At 37.6% G+C, this 23,203-nt stretch overlaps 1 protein-coding gene and 1 long non-coding RNA gene across 10 annotated transcripts in view; both read right to left on the bottom strand.

Annotated features, from left to right (window-relative positions):
• LOC125964228 (uncharacterized) overlaps nucleotides 1-23,203 on the bottom strand; it is a 273,001-nt gene that overhangs the window by 34,843 nt on the left and 214,955 nt on the right. The gene's annotated exons all lie outside the window — the stretch shown is intronic.
• KLHL2 (kelch like family member 2) overlaps nucleotides 3,905-23,203 on the bottom strand; it is a 129,379-nt gene continuing 110,080 nt past the window's right edge. For 7 of the 9 annotated variants that reach the window (XM_004283987.4, XM_033413377.2, XM_033413379.2 and 4 more), the window contains 7 exons: nucleotides 19,182-19,299; nucleotides 11,599-11,796; nucleotides 11,125-11,226; nucleotides 9,830-9,958; nucleotides 9,055-9,195; nucleotides 6,418-6,561; nucleotides 3,905-5,017 (listed from right to left, as the gene is read on the bottom strand). In XM_004283987.4, the coding sequence (XP_004284035.1) occupies nucleotides 4,989-5,017; nucleotides 6,418-6,561; nucleotides 9,055-9,195; nucleotides 9,830-9,958; nucleotides 11,125-11,226; nucleotides 11,599-11,796; nucleotides 19,182-19,299 (861 nt within the window). In that variant the 3' untranslated portion in view covers nucleotides 3,905-4,988. Of the gene's footprint in view, nucleotides 5,018-6,417; nucleotides 6,915-9,054; nucleotides 9,196-9,829; nucleotides 9,959-11,124; nucleotides 11,227-11,598; nucleotides 11,797-19,181; nucleotides 19,300-23,203 lie in introns of those variants that run through there. The other 2 variants (XM_033413383.2, XM_033413385.2) reach the window with 2 other exon arrangements.

The following is a 23,203-nucleotide window of genomic DNA, read 5'->3' on the forward strand; positions in this document are numbered from 1 at the left end:
ACTTGATAACTCCCACGTTTACGTTTACGTTTACGTGGGAGATGGGGATCTTCAAATGCAGCGCCATTCCTGTTTGCGGACGGGAAGCCGAGGGTCCGGGAGGTTTAGGAGAGACTGGACGCGGCAGTTGGCCCTGCCCGCGGGGTGACCGCCGCCGCGGACCCGCACGGGGCTCACACTTGCAGCCAGGCTTGACCGCCTTCCGACCCTGCAGGGTGCAGGAGTGTGCACGGATGGGGGTCATCCACGAATTTAAGCTTTCGCTTAAGAGAGCCTTTTAAAACTTGCACAAGGGCAACACGCGGTCTAGTTGAAGTCACTTTCTATGCAGGACTTTGTACAAACGGGATAATGTCGCTTCTCATGGCTGTGATCGGACTGGCTGTCCTGCCTGAAATAAGGGGTCAGGTACCATCTGCTTTAGGAAGCCCCTTCTTGAGGGATGTGTCTCTTGTTAGGTCCAGTGACCTCTACCCATTCATCTAACTGTCCCATGTGTTTGACACCCACGTTCTTTGTAAAGTATCATGACAGAAAAATCACATCAAATGAAAAGAAACGGGATCTGTCCCTTGAGTGTTCAGAGCCCTGTCTTTAGGAGGTCTATGGTGTCCTGGGGTGGATGCTGTGCTGCACCACCTAGGTCCCCCCTTCAGGACTAAAGCAGGTCTTCAGCTACTGAATGTTGGCAAAAAGAGCCACTTTCCCATGGCATAAGTCCCTTTCCAGGGGGCAGCCTGAGTCCAGTGACTGGTTGATGCAGGAGTGCATCCCAGCCCCTCACCCCAATTTAGGATTCCTTTGATTGGCCGGCCTAGCTCTAGGCGCCCCCCTAGAGGTTGTGGGTGTGACTGCACCGCAGCCCAAGTTTCCCTTTGCCCAAACGTGCCGCCTTCTGTCAAGGAGTGTTAAGAGCATGCGCTATGGGGTCAGACCTACCAGGTTGTCACTCATTAGCAGTGTGCTCTTAGATAACTTATTCTCAAAATTTTATCTAGTACTTCTGTAAAATGGGTATTATAATAATGTTTGTTATGACAATAAATGTGATTATGTATGCAAAGCCCTTTGCACAGTATCTGAAATACAGGAAGTGCTCAGTAATACTATGTTTGTTATTATCTGACTTAAAATCCTACCACAGTAGCGATATATATTTTTTATATCGGAGCAGATGTATGTATGTGAAGGGGTCAAATTATTATTTTAAATCTTGGAGATTCAGAGCTGAAAGGAAATACAGAGATGGCTCCAAAATTACAGAAATAAGCTCAACTCACTTATTTCCTTACAATGAAGAAATGGGAGGTTCAGAGAACTGCAACAGTAGTGATAATTTATTGAGGGTCTTCTGTATGTCAAACCCACTAATATACACCATTTCTTTCAAACTCCACAATAACCTTGTAAGTGACATAGACACTACTGTTGCCATTTTAGAGAAGACAAAATGTCAGAGGTTAAGAAATGTGTTTAAAGTGGTGACAGCTAGCAACTGACAGAGGGGCATGCAAACTGACAGCCATCTGATTCCTATGCCCATGGGCTCTACAATACATCACACACTGCTTTTTTCCTTAGAGTCGTGAAGCCAGGGTTAAAATGCCAGAAACTTGATTCAAAGTGTGATTCAACTTTCCCATGTAGCCTCCTCTCCAAAATGAGACACGGCGGCCGTAAAAGCCAGTAGGACACAATTTGCTCAAGACCAAACTGAAACAAGAGGCAGGCTAATCCAGGGGTCCCCAACCCCCGGGCCAGTACTGGTCCGTGGCCTGTTAGGAACCGGGCTGCACAGCAGGAGGTGAGCAGCCCAGCAGCCAGCGTACAAATCTTCATCTGTATTTACAGCCACTCCCCATCGCTCACATTACCTCCTGAGCTCCTCCTCCTGTCAGATCAGCATCGGCATCAGATTGTCATAGAAGCACGAACCCTACTGTGAACTGTGCATGCAAGGGATCTAGGTTGTGTGCTCCCTACGAGAATCCAATGCCTGATGATCTGAGGTGGAGCTGAGGCAGTGATGCCAGCACTGGGGAGCAGCTGCAAATACAGATTATCATTAGCAGAGAGGTTTGACTGCACAGAGACCATAATAAATCAATTGCTTGCAGACTCACATCAAAACCTTATCAGTGAGTGGCAAGTGAAAACAAGCTCAGGGCTCCCACTGATTCTGCATTATTTTAAGTTGTATAATTATTTCATTATATATTTACAATGTAATAATAATAGAAATAAAGTACACAATAAATGTAATGAGCTTCAATCATCCTGAAACCATCCCCCTACCCCCACCACCATTCTGTGGAAAAATTTTCTTCCACGAAACCGGTCCCTGGTGCCAAAAAGGTTGGGGACCGCTGGGCTAACCCATTACATCACTATGTAATATTATGCTACCCTGTCTCATAACTCATCAACAGCTGACATTATAAATACATGGGTCCTCATGCTGTCTATAAGGGATGATAATAAAAACCAGGAATCATATGCCAGAGTCCATAAGGGATGGGAGGGGAGCTGAAAGTATACACACCATTCACCTCAACCCCAGTCATCACTGCTTTCAGTCAAGAAGGTGTAGAGCCAAGCAAAGCAAGCAGCAGAGTTGCTTTACAATGCATTTTCATGGATATAACCTTGAACTCTGCTCACACCTGGTGGTTCCCTTGGCAGGATTTCTAAGACTTCTGACCTCTCTTTTTTGTACAATAATCTGAACAAGCCAGGAACATTTTTATAAGCCTAAACAAAACAAAACAAGATGTTTCAAATTGGAGAGACAAAGGCTGCCGGGGGGGTGGGGGGAGTACATTCAAATTCTCTGAAATCATGGAGTTATGAATCTAGCTACTGACAAACCTTGGCAAACAGTTTTATGGTATAGCTATTAAAGCTTCAAAGAAAGAAAAGACAAAGAGGTATCTGACATGCTAAGTTTTTTAAGACTGTCACCCTAATAGATTATATTTTAAGAAAAGCTTTAAAGATTTTTAGATAAATCTTCAATTGACAGATTCATGGAGCGTTTCATGGAAAATTAGTGTTTGGAAGTGATCAGGAAACGTAATGACACACTTTTCTTGGTGCCACTGTCAGAAGCAGCTAGCATTGCTCCAAGTTCATTAGATCCTCAACATGTTTGTTGACAATGGATGTGCTTGGAGCCCCACTAATGCAGAAATTCATGTTTTCATAAGGTGAACACAGGCTTTTTCTTTTTCTGATTCAAGTCTTCATATTTCCACTTACAATGGAAAATTCAACTAAGTTGGTAATAAATGTGGTTCTATGTTTAAATGTGAATACTCTATATTAACTAAACAAATTTTATCACAGGTATAATTCTTTCCTCTTGATTATTGACTGTTCTCGCAAGAGCTCATGCCTACCTTTTAAATTTCTGAGAAACAGCCACTATACCCCATCGCCCCCTTCCATCTCCTCCTCCTCCTGTCCCAGCACCTCAGCTGTCCACCCCACTCCCCCATGCCCATTTCCTCAATTCCTTTTATTTGGTATCAAAACCACAATTTATTTCTCAGTTGTTTTAAAGTAGGTATTTTTTCTTTGACTTTCTTTTTGGTCCAGTGCTATTTGTTTTATCTTTATCTTGTGCCCTGCCCATATTAGGGACAGAAGAATATAAAACTTTAAATTTCAGCAATCCTTGTGAGACTTTTTCCTTGATTATTAAGGTAGCTTCTTCTTGGAGAACAGTTTTCCATGACTTCAGTTGTTGAACTTAACAGACTTGCCTTGTAGGTTTCTTTGGCAACAAATTTTAAATATTGATTTATGAAGTTAGAAAATGCAAATTTTATAAAAGAATACAAAAAGTGAACAGGCAACTTTCTTAGTAGCAAACTAAATAGATAAAAATCAAGGACAATGTGAATCAAATAATATACAAACTTTTATTCAAAGTTAATTCAAGAAAGACATATTTTGGTCATTTTTAAAGTAAGATTAATTGAAGATCTCAGAAAAATTCTATCTGATCAACACAGATGGCTACTCACAGAAAGTTGTCTTTTCTGTTAATAGCAGCTAAATTTATACACACAGAAAAAATTCTTAAGACCATGCAAATTCAGTTGAATTCCATACATTCATTATATTCATCAAAAACCTGCAGTAATGTTCATGCCAAACTGTTAAGAAAAAAATTTGAAATACACACCAAAACATGACCAAGATTAAACCAAAGAAAATAATAAATAAGCATAATTTATATTTTATTTTAAAAAGTTTGGCATCACACATGTATTCAAGTGTGTTACACCAGTTCATTCCTCAGAAGTGGCATTTTAAAGTGTTAAGCATTGTTAAATATCAAAAAATACAACTCTGTTTTACAATGTAGTACTGGCATAATTCAAAGTACTGTGCCAATTATAAATAGTATAATCAAGTTTCAAACATCTTTTCAAACATATTTAAAGGAAAGCAAATAGACACACATTTATATGCACACAATTTATTATACTCATGTAATCAAACATATTTTATAAAAGCAAACAGTTTTATCCCTCAACTAGTTTGTATACTTACACAGTTTAATACCTGTTCAAAGATTTTCAGTTCCTGTGTATACAGATTTTCAGGAGAAGGAATAAACATGAAACTTAATTTTACAAGAACACATATTTATCCCCCTTCACAAAATAATCCAGTCATTCAAGATTGGTAACTAGTCTTTGTGAAAGCAACTATTGTCCAAAGACTACAGAATAATACTGCAGTCCAAGTTTCTTATTAAAATTCAGTCAGCTGCTGCTCACTGCAGAAAAGCTTACACGGTGCATCTACCAAAAATAATCTTCAATATCTGAGGCCTATAAAGGCAGATGATCTTATCTTCTGCGGAGACTTAAAGTGCAGCTACAAGTGGAGAAGTGCTAGACTCTCAGTCACTTCAGAAGTACTTGTTGAAGTCTGCTTCTTCTCATGTGTAAATGTGCTAAAAATGTCCTTCAGGCTCATAATGGTTTATCAATTACTGTGACCCCTGAACAAAGAAACGAAGAAATAAAACAGAAGTCACAGGAAGCATTCTGTATCTCTGAGAAAATACTGAAGTTTTTATATTATTACTTAAGAGGGGCTGAACAGATCACGATGTTTCAAAATCTCTTTCTTAGAAACTTTAGTATTACTATCATTTTAATCTAAATGACAATGAAATCTTTGTTTAAAAATTAGGGACCAAAACTACATAAGACTATTTAATCCAGAGCTTGTCTTTTGCTCTTCACAGTTACAATTAAGGGAAAATAATTTTACTCAAGAAATACTAAGATCCACTCAAAGGGGCACAAACAGACTTTTAAGAGTGATGAATATTTTCATTACCTTGATTGTGGTGGTTTTGTGGTTATATACATATGTCAAAACTAATAAAACTGTACACTTTAAATATATGCTATTTATTCTATGTCAGATATATCTCAATAAAGCCGTTTTAAAAAATTTCACGTAATTTTGAGGAATGCTATCCTGGGATCCTACTCTATATATCAATAGTTCTATTAGGTGTTGTTTTAGATGACAAGTAACAGTGATGGTTAATTAGTATAAATTTCTTTTTTCCCCACTATTAAATCTATATTAGAATGTTACTGAAACATTCTAATATTTAAAGCAATATAAATATCATCAGAATAAACTACATGCAACATATACTTTTAAAGACTCAGCATTATATTTATTAAAGAGTATTACCATTTCTCTTACGAAGAGAATGGACCAAACTGATATTTTATAATTTAATCAGTGCTGTGCTTAAGTAAGAAAATTACTCTGTAGCCTCACTGTAATAGTATCACATGGAGCCCTGCCAGGGGAGATGTTATAGGGCTCATATCTTTTGGATATTTGAGTAATTAAAGCCTTGCTACATTGTGAATTCCATGACACTGCATACAGATGTAGCCATATTAAATTTTATGATGCCACACTGGAAAGATTTGTAATTTTGAATACAAGTGACTACAGAATGACAAAAGGATACTAGTGCTTTATTTCAGAATATACATATCTGATATTATTTTGAGAATAAGAAATAAGATATACTTTGAGAAAAGACTTCCTTCTTATATAGGAGAAAAACATTCTTTTTTTTTTTTTTGCGGTACGCGGGCCTCTCACTGTTGTGGCCTCTCCCGTTACAGAGCACAGGCTCCGGACGCGCAGGCTCAGCGGCCATGGCTCATGGGCCCAGCCGCTCCGCAGCATGTGGGATCTTCCCAGACCGGGGCACAAACCCGTGTCCCCTGCATCGGCAGGCGGACTCTCAACCACTGTGCCACCAGGGAAGCCCCGAGAAAAACATTCTTAATGTAAAAATGATAATGATGTAATCCTTTCGTATTATAATAGAAGACTATAAGAAAACTGAAGAATTATTACCTGCGTAACTTCTCCCTGTGCTCATACAAGATGACACAACTGTCCATTTATCAGTTGTTGGGTTATAATATTCTACTGATGCCAAGTTACAGGAACCATCATCCCCTCCAACTACATATAACAGACCGTTAACTGCACAAACTCCTTTAAAAAAATTACACAGAGAGAAAACAATTATTTTAAAAATTTGGATGAATATAAGTATCCCTGAACGTGTCTGGTGAGGTGATCCAGAGACACGTACTTCCTGGAAAGAGGCAAGGAGAGAAGATGGGGGAACCCGAAAAGAATTCCTTTATATCTGAGAATCTAATACTAACTGTAAGCTCCTACTCATATGTTACTTATGCAGTAGATGCTTATATATGCATTATTTCATTTAACCTTCACAATAACCTTACTTTACAGGTTAGAAACTATTTTAATCCCCATTTTATTAAAAACAATAGAAAATTAAAAGTCAAAGAACTCTCCCAAAGTCAGCTTCTAAGGAAATTCTAAGGAAAAATAAATATATATATTAGTAGAAAGTAAAAATGATTCTGAATTTTAATTATTATACTGACTGGTCAACTATTTTATCTCCTTTAAAAGGGAAAACAGTATTATTTATTTAATTATTATGAGAATAAAATATTTTTTGGATTTTTGCAAAATTCAAAACATCTAGAAAAGTATAAAGAAAAAAAGTCCACCACTAATCCTATACCGCTTAGAATCCTGATCATCGAAATTCTGGCTCTTTTCTACATGTATATACTCAGACACTCCTTTTTTTTTAACCCCAAAGTAGCTCATACTACACATGCTACTTTTTACTCACTCCCACCAAACAATATATACCTTGGACATTTCCCCAAGTTAATAAATACAGATCTACATAATTGTTAATGGCTGCATAGTATTCCATGTATGATAATACCATAATTTGTCTTTTACTGATGGATTTTAAGTTATTTTCAGCTTTTTTGCTCTTATCAATAATGTTACAATGAACAAGGATCTCTTGCACATTTTGCATACTTGTGCAATAATTTTCTTAATATAAATGTTTACAAAGAAAACTGCTGAGTGAAAAGATAAACACATTTTAAAAGCTCTTTATTTCAATTTATTTTTTAAAAGCATATTTAATAATTTTAAACACGACTCAGAGCTTTTATGAACTGGTACTACAGGGCATCAAAACATCCAGAAGGGTGCTGCCCGCACACTGGTCTCTTTACAGACAGTTTTGCTAACACAATTAATAGGTGCTTGTAGATTTTTAACGTAACAAAATAATGAGCCCAAATCTCTACACAGCATTTAAAAGCAATAGTATCTTCTGTGCAAATGGAGTGGATCCCCTTTACTCAAACTCTGTTGTGCTACTATGATAGTCTCTCGACAGGAAGCAAACTCATATCATTTTAAAGTAGTTCAAATACCTGAAAAGCAAGAGCAGGATGACAATAGCTCTACATACACAAAGTATCTCCTTATTCTTCTGGCTAGAAGAAATGAGCTAATTTTGATTTGAAAACAATAAAACAAGGGTAGAGAAAAAATAAGACTAGAATAATCTTTAGGAAAATAATAACAAAAGTTCAAATTGCAAATAAACTTCCTAATCCAGGAAGCACATGCACGTATGCTTTTCTAACTTCATATGTGCTGGGCCCCAGATCTGTGGGTCTTACTATTAATAGTTCTGGACTATCCATAGCTAAGAGAGTTTTAGTACTTCACCAAGTACCAGTTGTACCAGTTGGATGAGGTAAAAGGTCAAGTAAGTTAATTTTATATTTTGCTCTGTTGAGCAAGTTCTTGCAGTCCCATATACTTATCTCCCTTAGTGATCACATTTAAATTAAAGAGAAATTAAGAAGAACATTTCTGGGGGGATGGAGGGTGCATCTTGCAACATCATCCAGTGGTATACAGTGAGTTTGAGAATCATCAGGAACTTATTTTGGATTATGGAAACTGGCATGAAGACAATGGCATTTTTAAGAAAATGAGAATTTCCCAAAAAGACTACCCAGGTACCCTGAATCTATTTTCCATTTCTATTTCCCTTCTACAGATCTTCTTTTTAAGTAGGTAGTTCTGTACCTACTTAAAGAGATCTTGAAGACCTCAGCTTTCTTAAAATTATTGTTGTTGTTATTTTAGCTTTTCCATTTTCTAGAAACCCTGAACTGTATTAAAATGAGGTTGCTTCTTCAGGCTTCCCCTCCAGATTCAGATAAACAACTAGCTTTTTTATCTGGTATAAATATTTACTCAACTAGACTAAATTCCCTGAGAACTGGGCTTCAGAATGTGATACAGGTAGACACTCAAATATGTCTGTGGTAAGAATGAATGAATTCAAGTATCAAATAAAGAGGGTTCTTCCTCTAATTAAGTCTCTACATTCATCACCAAAAAGTAAACTTTGACAGATATTATAAGTTAACAGAAGGATCACATCAACCTGTTATGTCCAGACACTATACTAGGCATTCACTATATAGGATTATTACAAACGTTTCTGCCTTTAAAGAGCAAGTCTATTAGGGAACTCAGATCAGTAAAAGAACAATGGAAATACACAGTGATACTCTGAATACAATTCAGTATAGATTTCATAATCATAAACTAGATAGATACCTGCATTTCTTCTACACATGTTCATATCTGCAACCTGTCTCCATGTGTTGGTGGCGGGATCATACACTTCAACACTTTTTCGTACTAAAGGGCCATCATGACCCCCGACAGCATACAATAAGTTGTTTAGCACACCAACACCTGTAAAACACAAAGAACCAAACAATAGTAGAGTAAAAGGGACAAGAAATTTATAATATATTAGGGTTTCTTCAAATGACTTGTAAATAAAACTTCTGAAATGATTATTCATATTAAAAGTCAATATTAAAGCATACAGCCTAAGAAGTAGAAACAAATAGAATTACAAATGAGAATCTCAGAACTATTGTTCTAAAAAAGCATGTCAAATACAATAAAAATAATATGGAGGTGAAACACAGAGAGGGAAGTCCTTTACACGAATCTTTTGAAAACAACTTTCGTGATAAAAGCAAACCAATATTAGAGCATAAAATCTGTAAGCAATGGATATGGAGTTGATTATTAAGCAAGTTCTCCAATAAGCACTAGAAACAAAAACCTAAAAGTAATGCCAAACAATATAAATAATTAAACAAAACAGAAGCCTTTAATATAACACTTTAGAAATTTTACAAAGTGAAATTTAAGTGCAGCTACCTACCAACTCTACCTGCATAATGCAAAAGACATTTTAAGTGTCACTAGAATCAGCATATATTTTCTGATAATATAAAGATATGCCATCATTTCACTTGTTTAATTCTTTTCCATCATTTCCATGCTTCAATTACTAAATGAGGTTCTTATTCACCTGCTCCACTCCGTCTGGTACTCATTTCTGCTATATAGGTCCACTCGTTTGCTGTGGCGCTGTAGCATTCTACTGTGCTGAGACACTGACGTGAAGCTCCATCATAACCCCCGACAGCATAAAGCAGACCTAAACATGGAATCACAGAGAAAGCCAAATTCATAAAAAGCTATTTTTTCAAGTCAGGAAATAATATATTTTCCTCCTTGGTAGCAGAGTTTACCTTTAAAGTATTAGGAACTATTTAAAATCTTGCCTAATGGTGATAGGTGGACTTACCAAATCATATTATTAAGATCTGTAGAATATATATGATATTAATTTAACACTTTCATCAATAATCTGATAGAACAAGAAAGTACACTCAGTATACCTTTGGATAAACACTATTTGGTAAGTGAACATCCTGGAAAACCAAATTAAATATCAAAGTTATCTTAGTAAATTGAAAAAAAAGTTGAATCAAGAGTCAGTACCAGTATACAATGGAATATTATTTGGCAATAAAAAGAAGTACTGGTAAAATGCTATAGTATGAACAAACCTTGAACATTATGCCAAGTCAAAGAAGCCAGTCACAAAGGACCACATACTGCAATGTATGATTTCATTAATATGAAATGTCTGTAAGTGGAAAATCTATAGAGAGACAGAAAAGTAGATAGTGTTTGCTGAGGGCTGGGAGGATGGGGATGATAGCCAAGGGGAGTAGGACTGCTTTGTGGGGGTAATAAAAATGTTCTAAAATGAATTGTTATGACAGATGCACACTAGATTTTATACTTTAAATGCATGAATTGTATGGTATGTGAATTCTATCTCAGTAAAGCTGGTAAAAGAAAAGTTGGTGCAGAGGATTATACCCACCATGGGGAGGGGGTGGGAACCCACAGATTCACCCAACCAAGTAAAAAAAAAAAATCATACTAATTAAACTCTTTTGGGGGACAAAGTAGGATATAAATAAATAACTGTGGCAACCCATCCCTTAAATGTTAAACAGCCCTTCTCCAGATGTAAAATTTCATATTCATGCCATCTGGTTTGTTCCCCAGATGACTGTATTAAAGTCAGTTAGTAATATTACACAGGTGACACAGAGAGAGGGAGAAGGAGGGGGACAGAGAGAGAGGGAGGGGGACCAGAGGGCAGGCGTGCCTTATTTTAAAAAGGGATAACTAGCATTTTCCAATAGCCACTATTTCCCTTTTAAATGGCCCTTTGGTTGCCCATTTAGAAAACCAGAGTCCGGGTTACAGGAAGAACCACTCACAACCACCAGGAAGCCGACCCACCTCCAACTACGGCAACACCCACGCTGCTCCTCCTCGTGTTCATGGGGGCCACGTGGAACCACTCGTTAGACTTGATGTTGTAAGCCTCCACCGAGGACAGCCCTGTAATAAAGCACAATGCACTGCACCTCAGGTTCCTTATATGTATTAGTAGGGGAAATACTTCAGCTGCATTAAAGTGGGCCAAAATCCAATTATGTGACGAAGAGGAAGAGCGAGCTCCTACGCAAGCTACTGACATTTACTGGCTTTTTAAACTTGGGAAGATGACTGACACTGAAGCATGAGAAAGAAAATTTACATACTGAGCACTCTTAACATCATTTAAAGGAATTCTGGATGGAAATTTTAAACTTATCTTCACAATACCTGTTAAAACATTCAAATGCCTCCTAATTTTGCTAGGCCTTGTTCCATAAATGTGATCGCTATGTTAATTCTAACAGCAATGAAGGAAAGATAAAAGAAAATTGCCTGTACTCCCGTCAAAGCCTCCTACGGCATATAACAGTCCGTTCAACACAGCAGCCCCCAGGGTGCTTCTCCGGTCTCGCATGTTAGCAACACTGGTCCACTGATCTTTCACAGGGTCATAGGAATCCACAGTGCGGACCCTTAAGGAGCCATTAAAGCCACCGACAGCAAAAACGAGTCCAGCCATGTAGACCATCCCTGAAAAAGAAATACAGCAGTTAATGATGCATGTGCAACCCAACTGCTACCAACATCTAAAGACTGCATTCCAAACAGTCTACAGCTGTTGTCAGAACAGAAGTCCCCCTCAGGAGAAGCCTGGCTGAATAGGTCCTAAGAAACGCTATTCATTAGCGAGAATATAGAATGAATAGACTGTGCTCCTTACTACTACTGAAAAATGCAATGGCATGGGCTGAGGTACTATTTTGACTCTTGGCTTCTTCAAAGACTTACTTACAGACGTAAACAATGAGCCAATATTTTCCAACTACTTGAACCTGTACACATCTCCCATGGCTTTCAATTTTGGACCTTCTACTCAAAAATACCAGACCAAGTGCTCTTCAAAAGAATCAAGGGCATGAAAGATAAGGAAAGACTACGGAACTGTCACAGATCAGAAGAGACTAAGAAAACATGACAACTAAATGCAATATAACAAGGGAGGATCAAGATGGCAGAGTAGGAGGACATGGAGCTCACCTCACCCACAAACGCATCAAACATACATCTACATATGGAACAATTCTCACAGAAAACCAACTGGTAACTGGCAGAAGATCTCTTTTACAACCAAAGCTGCAAGAAAGATCTCCACGTAACCCAGCAGGATGGGGGGAAAAAGGCATTCAGAACAGGACTGGCACCCCTGGGAGGGATCTGTGAAGGAGGGAAGGTCCACACAGGCAGGACCTCGCCCTGGGGAGCCCCTCTGCCTGCTACGAAGTCTGCCAGGACAGACAGAGGGACTGGAGGTGTTACAGACCTGGGTTCTTGGACTCTTCAAGCAACAGAAATTGATAAGAGGCCAGATGAGGAATTCAGGCAAGGCTTTATTGGGACTTGTGCTTAGCACGAGGGAGCAAAAACAAGTAACAGGTTCCCTTTCTTGCTCCCTGAGGAGAGGGGAGCTGTTTCCTTAAATGGGGTGAGAGTGGGGGCATATAGGTGGCTCGGGCTGGAGGCGTGGTTTAGGTGGTCTGCCCACCCCTTGGTGGTGGTGTGTGAAGGGATCATGCCCAGTACCCTGCTTTTGCTCCTAGCACTTCAGAAGTGGCAGCTGGGTTTTGGCCTTATTATTCATAATTGCCCTGACTACACATGTGCACAGTTATTTTTAGTCCCTTAGAGTTTCTTTGTATTCTGTTGCTCAAGGAGATGTTTGTCCAGGTGCAAGCACTGCAGTAAAGGGTCCCAAGTCCCAGGTCCCAGCCTGTCTCAGAGGGGCCTGGTCTCTGCTCTCAAGGAGTGTGTGGGTGCTGGTTTACTAGCAATCAGAGCAGAGCTGATAGCTGTAACCTCACCACGCTTCCCAGTCTGAAATGCATGATGGGCAGGGATGCTAGTATGCACAGCGGCTAGATGCTGAGTCTTGGGCAGACGGGCCCAGGAAGAGGACTCTGTCTACCTGCATGGAGACAGCTTGGACGGCCTGGGGTATGGCCTTATCAAACCTCAGAGCCCACTGTCAGCATTCACACCATGGGGGAGGGTCCAGATCCAGTGGACATTGTTGGTGCACACACTGGGTCACACCACAGAAATGCATGTTTTGGGTGGGCAGCCCCTTGGGAGGAGTATACAGGGGTTCCTTTTCTGTCTGGAGCACTCTAGTTCTGCCCAGCCCACACTGAAGCTTGGAGCCAGATCTAGTGCAGATAGGTCCTGGGAGAGGCCTGCCACAGAGGCAGCCCAGGTCCCAGGTGGCAGCACAACCACCTTGACTCCTGCAGCCACAGCACCCCAGCCCCCAGCACCAGCCCACTCCACACCACACACCATAGCCTAGCACTAGATCTGGGACAAACACAGTGGAGAAAGGGACACGACCTTGGGCTGCTTCTGGGCAGAACTGCAGATGACTGCAGAGGCGGTGCATAGGTTCACTGTGACCACATGGGCCTCACTTGCTTCACTTCACCTCCTTTGCAACAGAGGCCTCACTTCACCTCCTTTGCAACAGAGCAAGGGCAATGGAACCATATCAAATCTGAGACTCAGGGTTTCTACTCAAACGAATGGGGAGCAGACCTTGCCCCTGACAAGGCTGTGACATCCACAGAGAAAAGAGGAGGCTGTGCCCAATATTCAGGGCAGGCTCTAGACACCACAACTCCAATCACGCCCCCTTATCAAGGGGATAATGGCCAGCACACTCTGAGGAAAGATATGGTTGGCATACAGCCCTTGCACCAAAAAATACTGGACTTACACAGTCTATACAGGGATGCTCCCACATAAAAACAGCCCTTTCAGACCACAATAGACAACTGTTTCTCCTAAATTCATAGAGACAGACGAAGTCAAGTAAAATAAGAAAGCAGGGGAACTACTCCCAATTAAAAGAACAAGAGAAATCCCCTGAAAGAACAAATAATGAAACAGACCTCTCCTATCTACCAGACTTATAGTTCAAAAAGGAGGTAATAAAGATGCTGAAGGGATTAAAGATTATTGATAGAAATGCAGATCACTATAACAAGGAACTAGAAACTATAAAATGAACCAGTCAAAACTAGACAACTCAATTGCAGAGATAAAAACAAATCCAGAGGCAATGAATTGTAGACTAAATAATGCAGAAGAACGAATAAGTGATCTGGAAGATAGAATGATGGAAATCATCCAATCAGAGCAGCAGACAGAAAGACAAATGAAAAAAACAAACAAACAAAAAAACCCCAAAGTAACATACAAGATCTATGGGATAATATAAAGCATACCTATGCAAAATAGGCGGGTTGCAGAAAGAGAAAAAGGGCTCAAAAATGTATTTGAAGAAATTATGTCTGAAAACCTCCCAAACTTAAGAAGGAAACAGATATCCAGGTAGAGGAAGCACAGAGGGTCCCAAACAAGATGAACCCAATCACACCCACACCAACACATTTCATAATTAAAATGGCAAAAGAGATACTAGGTCAAAAAACAAGCCTCAACAAATTTAAGAGGATAGAAATTATTTCAAGCATCCTTTCCTTCCACAACAGTATAAAACTAGAAATCAACCACAAAAAGAAAAATGGGAAAAAACTGAACACATGGAGACTAAACAACATGCTACTAAAAAACCAATGGTCACTGATGCAATCAAATAAGAAATCAGAAAATGCTTTGAGACAAATGACAATGAAAAACACAACCTTACAAAAACTATGGGATGCAGCAAAAGCAGTTCTAAGAGAGAAGGTCATAGCCACACAGGCCTTCCTCCAGAAAAAAACTCAAATAAACAACCTAACCTACCACCTAAAAGAATCAGAACAAGAACAAACAAAACCAAGGTCAGCAGAAGGAAAAATAATAAGGATAAAAGAGGAAATAAAGAAAATGAAGATCAAAAAAACAACAGGAAAGATCAATAAAACCAAGAGCTGGTTTTTAGAAAAGATAAACAAAATTGACAGACCTCTAGCTAGGCTCACCAAGAAGAAAAGAGAGCGGATCCAAATAAACAAAATAAGAAATGAAAGAGGAGAAATAACAACCACAGAAATACAAAAAATCAGAAGAGAATACTGTGAACAGTTATATAATGACAAATTGGACCTCCTAGAAGAAATGGAAAAGTTTCAAGAAACATATAACTGGCCAAAACTGAGTCAAGAAGGAACAGATAATTTGAACAGACTGATTATTAGAGTGAAATATAATCTGTAATGAAAACAACTCCCTGCAAACAAAAGGCCAGGACCATACAGCTTACCTATCCTTCTCAAACTATTCCAAAAAATTACAGAGTGAGGAACACTTCTAAAGTCATTGTATGAGGGCACCATCATCCTGATACCAAAACCAAACAAAGACACTACAGAAAAAGAAAATTACAGGCCAATATCTCTGAAGAATATAGATGCAAAATTCTTCAACAAAATATTAGCAAACCAAATCCAACAATACAGAGAAAGGATCATATCTCATGATCAAGCTGGATTCATTCCAGGGTAAAAAGGGTGGTTCAACATACGCAAATCAATCACTATAATACACCACCTTAACAAAAGAAAAAAACACATGATCATATCAATAGATACAGAATAAGCATTTGATAAAATTCAACATCCACTCATGACGAAAACTCTCACCAAAGTGGGTATAAAGGGAACATATCTCAACATAATAAAAGCCATTTATGACAAAGCCACAGCCAACATAATACTCAACGGCGAAAAGCTGAAAAACTTCCTGCTAAATTCAGGAACAGGACAAGGATGTCCACTATTACCACTTCTATTCAATATTTTATTGGAAGTCCTAGCCACAGAAATCAGACAAGAAAGAGAAATAAAATGTATCCAAATGGAAATGAAGAGGTAAAACTGTCACTATTTGCAGATGACGTGACACGCTATATAGAGAACCCTAAAGACTCCACACGAAAAGTATTAGAACTAATAAATTCAGCGTGGTGGCAGGATACAAGATTAATATACAGAAATCTGTTGCATTCCTTTACACAACAACAAAATATCAGAAAGAGAAAGTAAAAAAAAGGAAAAATCCCATTTAAAATCCCAACAACCTAAGAATAAACTCAACCAAGGAGATGAAAGAGCTATACACTGAAAACTATAAAACAATGATAAAGGAAGCTGAAGATAATTCAAAGAACTGGAAAGAAATCTCATGCTCTTGGAAAAATTAATATGGTTAAAATGACCATACGATTTACAGATTAAATGCAATCCTTATCAGAATATCCATGATATTTTTCAAAGAACTAGAACAAATAATACTAAAACTTATATGGAACCACAAAAGACCCAGAAATGCCAAAGAAATCCTGAGGAAAAAGAACAAAGCTGGAGGCATAACTCTTCCAGACTTAGACACTACTACAAAGCTACAGTAATCAAAGCAGCATGGTATTGGCACAAAAACAGACGTATAGATAAATAGAAGTGAACAGAGAGCCCAGAAATAAACCCACACACCTATGGTCAATTAATCCACGACAAAGGAGACAAAACTATATAATGGAGAAAAGACAGTCTCTTCAACAAATAATGTTGGGAAAGTTGGACAGCTGCATGTAAATCAATGAAATTAGAACATTCCCTCACACTATATATAAAAGTAAACATAAAATGGTTTAAAGACTTAAATGTAAGACATGATACCATAAAACTCCTAGGAGAGAACATAGGTGAAACATTCTTGGAAATAAATCATAGCATTATTTTCTTAGAGAAGTTTCCCAAGGCAAAAGAAATAAAGGCAAAAATAAACAATAGGACCTAATCAAACTTAAAAGCTTTTGCACAGCAAAGGAAACCATCAACAAAATAAAAGACAACCTACGGAATGGAGAAAATATTTGCAACCGATGTGACTGACAAAGGGTTAATAACCCAGATATACAAATAGCTCATACTATTCAAAAAAGAACCCCAAACAACCCAATCAGGAAATAGGCAGAAACCTAAATAGACATTTCTCCAAAGAAGATATATAGATGGCCAACAGGCACATGAAAAAGATGCTCAACATCTCTAATTATTAGAGAAATGCAAATCAAAACCACAATGAGGTCTCACCTCACAGTGGTCAGAATGGCTATCATCAAAAAGTCTACAAATAATAAATGCTGGAGAGGATGTGAAGAAAAGGGAACCCTGCTGTTGGTGGGAATGTAAATTGGTGCAGCCAGTATGGAAAATGGTATGGAGTTTCCTTAAAAAAAACTGAAAATATAACTATGATATGATCCAGCAATCCCACTCCTGGGCATATCTGGAAAGGATGAAAACTATAATTTGAAAAGATACATGCACCTCAGTGTTCAGAGTAGCACTATTTATTGGGTTGGCCAAAAAGTTCGTTTGGGTTTTTCTGTAACCTTATGGAAAAACCTGTACGAACTTTTTGGCCAGCCCAATACAATAGCCAAGACATGGAAACAACCCAACTGCCCGTCAACAGATGATTGGTTTAAGAAGATGTGTTATATATACAATGGAATATTACTCAGCCATAACAAAGAATGAAATACTGCCATTTGCAGCAACATGGGTGGACCCAGAGAATATCATACTAAGTAATAGTAATATGCCAATGCTAATTTCTTAGTTTTGATAACTGCATCACAGTTTTATAAGATATTAATAATAGGGAATTACACACACACAAATAATTTGTGAGTAACACTTTTCTACACAAGAAACAAATCTTTAAGTCCAAGGACAAAATTCTGATGTACAGGAATTCATAAAAAGTAACATTGTTAAATGGCCAAAATAACACAAAAATAATGCAAGTAAAGTCAGAAGATAAAAGATTAATACAAATAAACATTCACACCACAAATGACAGACAAAAAGGCTACTTCCCTTAACGTATTAAATCAATAAAATAGTATAATAAAAAAATGGCAAGAATCATGAACTGACCATTCAGAAAGATGTTTAACTTTCCTCATAATAAAAGTGCAAAGTAGATAATGAGATAGCATTTTTCACCTACCAGATTGCAAAACTCAATTTAATTATAAGGTGTTATAGGGTATGTAGGGAAATTTGTACCTTCATATTTTACTGTTAGTGGAAGTAATAATTGGTATATCTTCCTTGCATACTCTTTGAATCATTAATTCTAGTTCTAGAGTTTTATCCCACTAAAATATATTAGCATACATACATAATAATATATGTATAAGGAATTCATTGAAGTACTATTTATAACATAAGATTAAAAACAATTTTAATGTTCAATTAAAAACTAGTAAAAATTATACTACATCCAGATCCCTGTCCAACATACTAGACAGCTCGAAAGGAATGGGTTAACTTTATGCTGTTATGTAACAATTTCTAGGATATACTGTTAAAGGACTACCATGGTAGAAATGTTCTGTTACACTTAGAACTCATTTGCTATGGGAGCTATGATTTATGGATCCAGGTTTGAGTCACAGGAGGAATCCTTAGAATTTGCAACTGCCTCTTCTGATTACAGTTTTGGATAAATAAAGTCTATTTCAACAAATGTTTGTAAAATGAATGCTTGGAAGAAGGAAACTGTGGCTTATTAGCTAAGTCAGGAATCTCTTAGAACCAAGGGTCCCAACCTTAAGAATTCTCAACACTTCAGCAAAGGTAAGTAGGAAAATATCCAGCAAATTGCTAGCTACTCCACTTTATACTAGAGAATCTAATATAAAGAATATGTAAATTGAAGACAGAGCAGCTATCCCCATCGATGTCTTATGAGTTGCACGGGGCTCCTCAATCACTCTGTAATCACATGGTTATTTTAAACAAAGCTTTTCCAATAAAGATTCTTCTAGCTAATAAAATAAGACCTGAGAGAGAAGCTCCCAATGACCCAGCAATAGGGAAATGACCGCAATGCATGATGCTTACCTGCCCTACATCTCCTGGAAGGCAATTCTGCTACTTGGTGCCATCGTTCTTCTTTGAAGTCATAGCATTCCACACTGCGGATAGCCTTTGGTGCTTGGCCCCCAACCACCACCATTAACTGCAAGGGCAGAAGTAGAGGCACTTGAACCAACAACTACTGCATGTTCAGGGATTTAAAATGTCTTACAAAGACAATGACATGGAGAATATTAGGATGAAGATGGTAGGGGGAGCTGGGGGAAAACAACCACCTCATCAACATTTAATAAACATCAACAAAGGGGACACATGTATGTTAGAACTACAATTCTATTTTCTAGCACATTTAGTCAAAAATAAGGATATCAGAAACTAAGTTTCTGATCCTTCAAGCAAAAGCAGTATTTAAGCCAAAAACAGCAGGCAGTCAGCACTGGCAAGGCTGCAGTGTCATAGGGCTTGCTATAAACTAGATCCCAGCTTTGTAATGACCAGGGATTAGATCTCCACAATCTAGGAAAGCAGACAGAAGTGAAATTTATGTTAGTGGGTAGGTGAGATGAAAAGGACAATAAGGTATTAAAGAAAGATGGAAGAAGGAAAAAAAAAAACCTATTGAAAAAGGAGAACTAACTGAATTGGAGTTCACAAGAGAGACAGATTCCCAGATGTCAAGTAAAGAGACCTCCCTGGATGCTCCACAAATAAAACCACCAAGAGGACAGATAATGGAGATACTAGAAATCATAACGAATGAATGAAGAACAGTCCAGCACTGAGAATAAGTGAGGTCCATAAACTTCTTCAATTCAATTCAATCCAACAACTATTTATTAAGTGCCTATCTTCCATATTTGATCAGAACTGTGCTAAGATGTTCTACATAAGAAATGTAAGACAGGGTCTCTACCCCCAAGAGCTATTAGATATCACTAAGGAGACAAGACTCTAAAGTACTTCAAGAACTATATACAATTATATGTGACCAGAAAGCTATGATTAGTTATAGACATTAATTGCTATTCCTGATCAGAAAATGAAACATAGCCATAATTTAGTGAAAGCTTCCTGGAGGGAGTAGAACCTTGAGAGATAGATGGGATTTAGCAATCAATGTGTTTGTCTTTTAATGAGTATAAGTGGGCACACTGGGCACTCTTTGGAAACACTGAAAACACAGCTGTCAATTCAGAAGAACGTATAAGTTAATGATGTCACGTGTGTAACACTGTAAAGAATGGCAAGGACCTGTCAAGGGAAAAGTGAGATGACAGGAAAAACGGATGTTCAAAAGAAACAAAAAATGAAAACAAACAGAAGATGGAATGACTCATGCATACAAAAAGGGAAGGTTTGCAACCTTGACTGAGCAACGACCTACCTGTACTTGGAACTATAGAAAGATGGGTACACAGAAATCAGAATAAATCTTGTTTCCGAAAAGAAGCCTATTTTAGTAATTTATTTACTGGAAAGTATAAAGAATTTTAAAGGTCTTAAAAAGAAGACTGAATGTAGCACAGTTATATAATTTTTTTTCTGACCTGCCATTCCTCTAGTGTTGAATACAAATAAATAAAAGGAAGAATTAACAAAGAAAATCTGCAATACCCTTCCCTCCTAATCCCAAAGGGAAAAAAGGGAGGGGCAAGGTTATGAAATCACAGAGGTGAAACAGACAGTAAGATCAATCCTGTATCTAGAGGTCTATAGAAGACCTACCTGTGCTTAACTTTTAAACTCTGCCCGGCAGTTAGACAACAGTTGAAAGAGGTTTGGTTAACATCTCTGATGAAGATCAGTTTAAAAAAATCTCTAAAGGGAATACTTTTCAAATAATCCTTGAGAAACAATATGGTTTATTAGATTTCATGATTCTCAACTATGAATCTTGTGATTTCCACACAATAGTTCACTTCTTGTAGATCAAAATGAGGATGGAAGGGAATATGTGCTACTGAATATACAGAAAGGTAGTAATATCTGTTCTTTACTCACCCAAGAGAAATAAAATGGGGTGAGGATTTGGAACTCCAGGAATCAGAGATAATGGGGAAAGGAAGAATGTATCATGGGAAGACAAGAGCAGGAGAGCAGGGATATTTGTATGAGATCAAGAGACGGTGATAAAAACCACTGTGCTACTAGCATCAAAAGAGGTGTCATGACTCTGACACCCCAATTATTTGTGACGCCTGATCTGAGAAACATCATACTAGTTTATGCTAATGCAAAGGAATAGAAAACTGGGAAGACATTTGTATGGAAAAGTTAAATGTGACGTATTTAAGGAAGGCAAGGGGTCGGGAGTTATACAAATTCAAGTGACCATCCTGAAATGTAGATCAATTAAACTTTGTTCTTTCATTTTCTTCACCTATTAAATATTAGTTTTGCCTCCTGAAATACCAAGTTTCATAATTTTCCAACTGGAAATCTTAATAGATATCCTGGGTAAAAAAAAGAAAAATAAATATATAGAAATAATAAGATTGCATTTGTAAAAATACAGATTCCAAAGATAAAAAGAAGCTAACAACAAAGCACAGTAGCAAAACATATACAGTTTTTCATTATACTGTCCAAATCCAAGAGTGCCTTACACAATCCCAAGACGGTTTACTGACGATACAAAATATCGTCATATAAATAATATCTGAGATATAAAATAACATCTGAGATACAAAAAGATCTTTGATGCAAATTAGTATGCGTCCACAGAATCAGAGCCTAATTAGTTACTGTCATGGTAGAAACATTATCTATTATTCCAGCATTGCTACCACATTTTGTCTCATAGGTCTTACCATGATTATGATATGTCAGCAAGAGAAATTAATCTTTGCCTCATTCTTACCTACCTATTTAGAATTAATCTTGAGTACAACCACTCTAAAATGACAAACAGTGCTACTGAAAAACGTGTCCAACACAAGCACTTTTGCAAAAACATGTGCAGATAAATAAACTTTGAGGAGAGACTATGCAAATGCAAAATCAGGAGCTGAGTAGCTCCCTGCTACCTGTCAGGTCTGCAACCCTCCTCCCCAGCCACCCTGAGAGAACAGAAGAGAACCTTCATGGATCAGCATACCCACCACAAAATCAGAGCTAAAGAACTGAGAAACCGAAAGTTTAATACAGTTAGGAGGGTCACTCCAAAGCCACAACCAGAGAAGCCCAGAGAGTGTCAACTGAACAGATGATCACAACTCTACATAAGAGAAAATACTTGATAGGATTTTACCAAAGACTCTTTAGAATGTTTTCAAAAGCGACATGCTTATTACAGAAATTAGAAGAGAATTAGTTTTCACTCTAAAGGTTAAGGCATAGCTAAAGATAGCAAAGCTAAAGATGCCAGCAGAGGGAACATGCAAGTTAAGAAGAGATCTTTTATAAATATGAAATGTTTAAAAAGTATTAAAGATAAAACAAGCTATTTAGAAGGAAGTTAAAGAGACCAGCATAAAAGAAATAATAATTCGAATGGGCTAAGCCTATGAACAACTTTTATAAATCTATTTTTTTTGTAAGAACAAAAACTGACACCAAATAATATGGACAAATATGAAGTAATGAAGACTTATAGAGACGGCTACTTATAAAAGGAGGTAAAAGGGTATTTGGAAAATGTGAACACTTATAAAATCAGCAGACCCAGATGGCATGCATACTAAGGTGTTAAGGGAACTAGCTAATGTACTTACTGAGCCACTTACAATTATTTTTGAAAAATCTTGGAGAACTGAGGAGAGATCAGAAAATTTAAAAACGGCAAATACCAATTTTCAAAATAGGGTAGGAAGTGAGTGCCTTGTAAATACTTTTTAAGTGATAATAATTCTCAGTAAAAATTTAGAATATTTTGAGAAAAGCATTTGAACTTCCAGGAGCCTATGAAACGATGAGTAACACGCAGAGGGATGTTAAAAAAAAAAGCATGCCAAATTTGAATCTATATGATCCTGAATCTCAATAGATGTTATGTGCCAAATTATTTACTTTTTGGCTTAGATAATAAACATAATCATATAGACTGA

Source organism: Orcinus orca, chromosome 4 (genome assembly GCF_937001465.1).
Source record: "Orcinus orca chromosome 4, mOrcOrc1.1, whole genome shotgun sequence".
Classification (NCBI taxonomy): Eukaryota; Metazoa; Chordata; class Mammalia; order Artiodactyla; family Delphinidae; genus Orcinus; species Orcinus orca.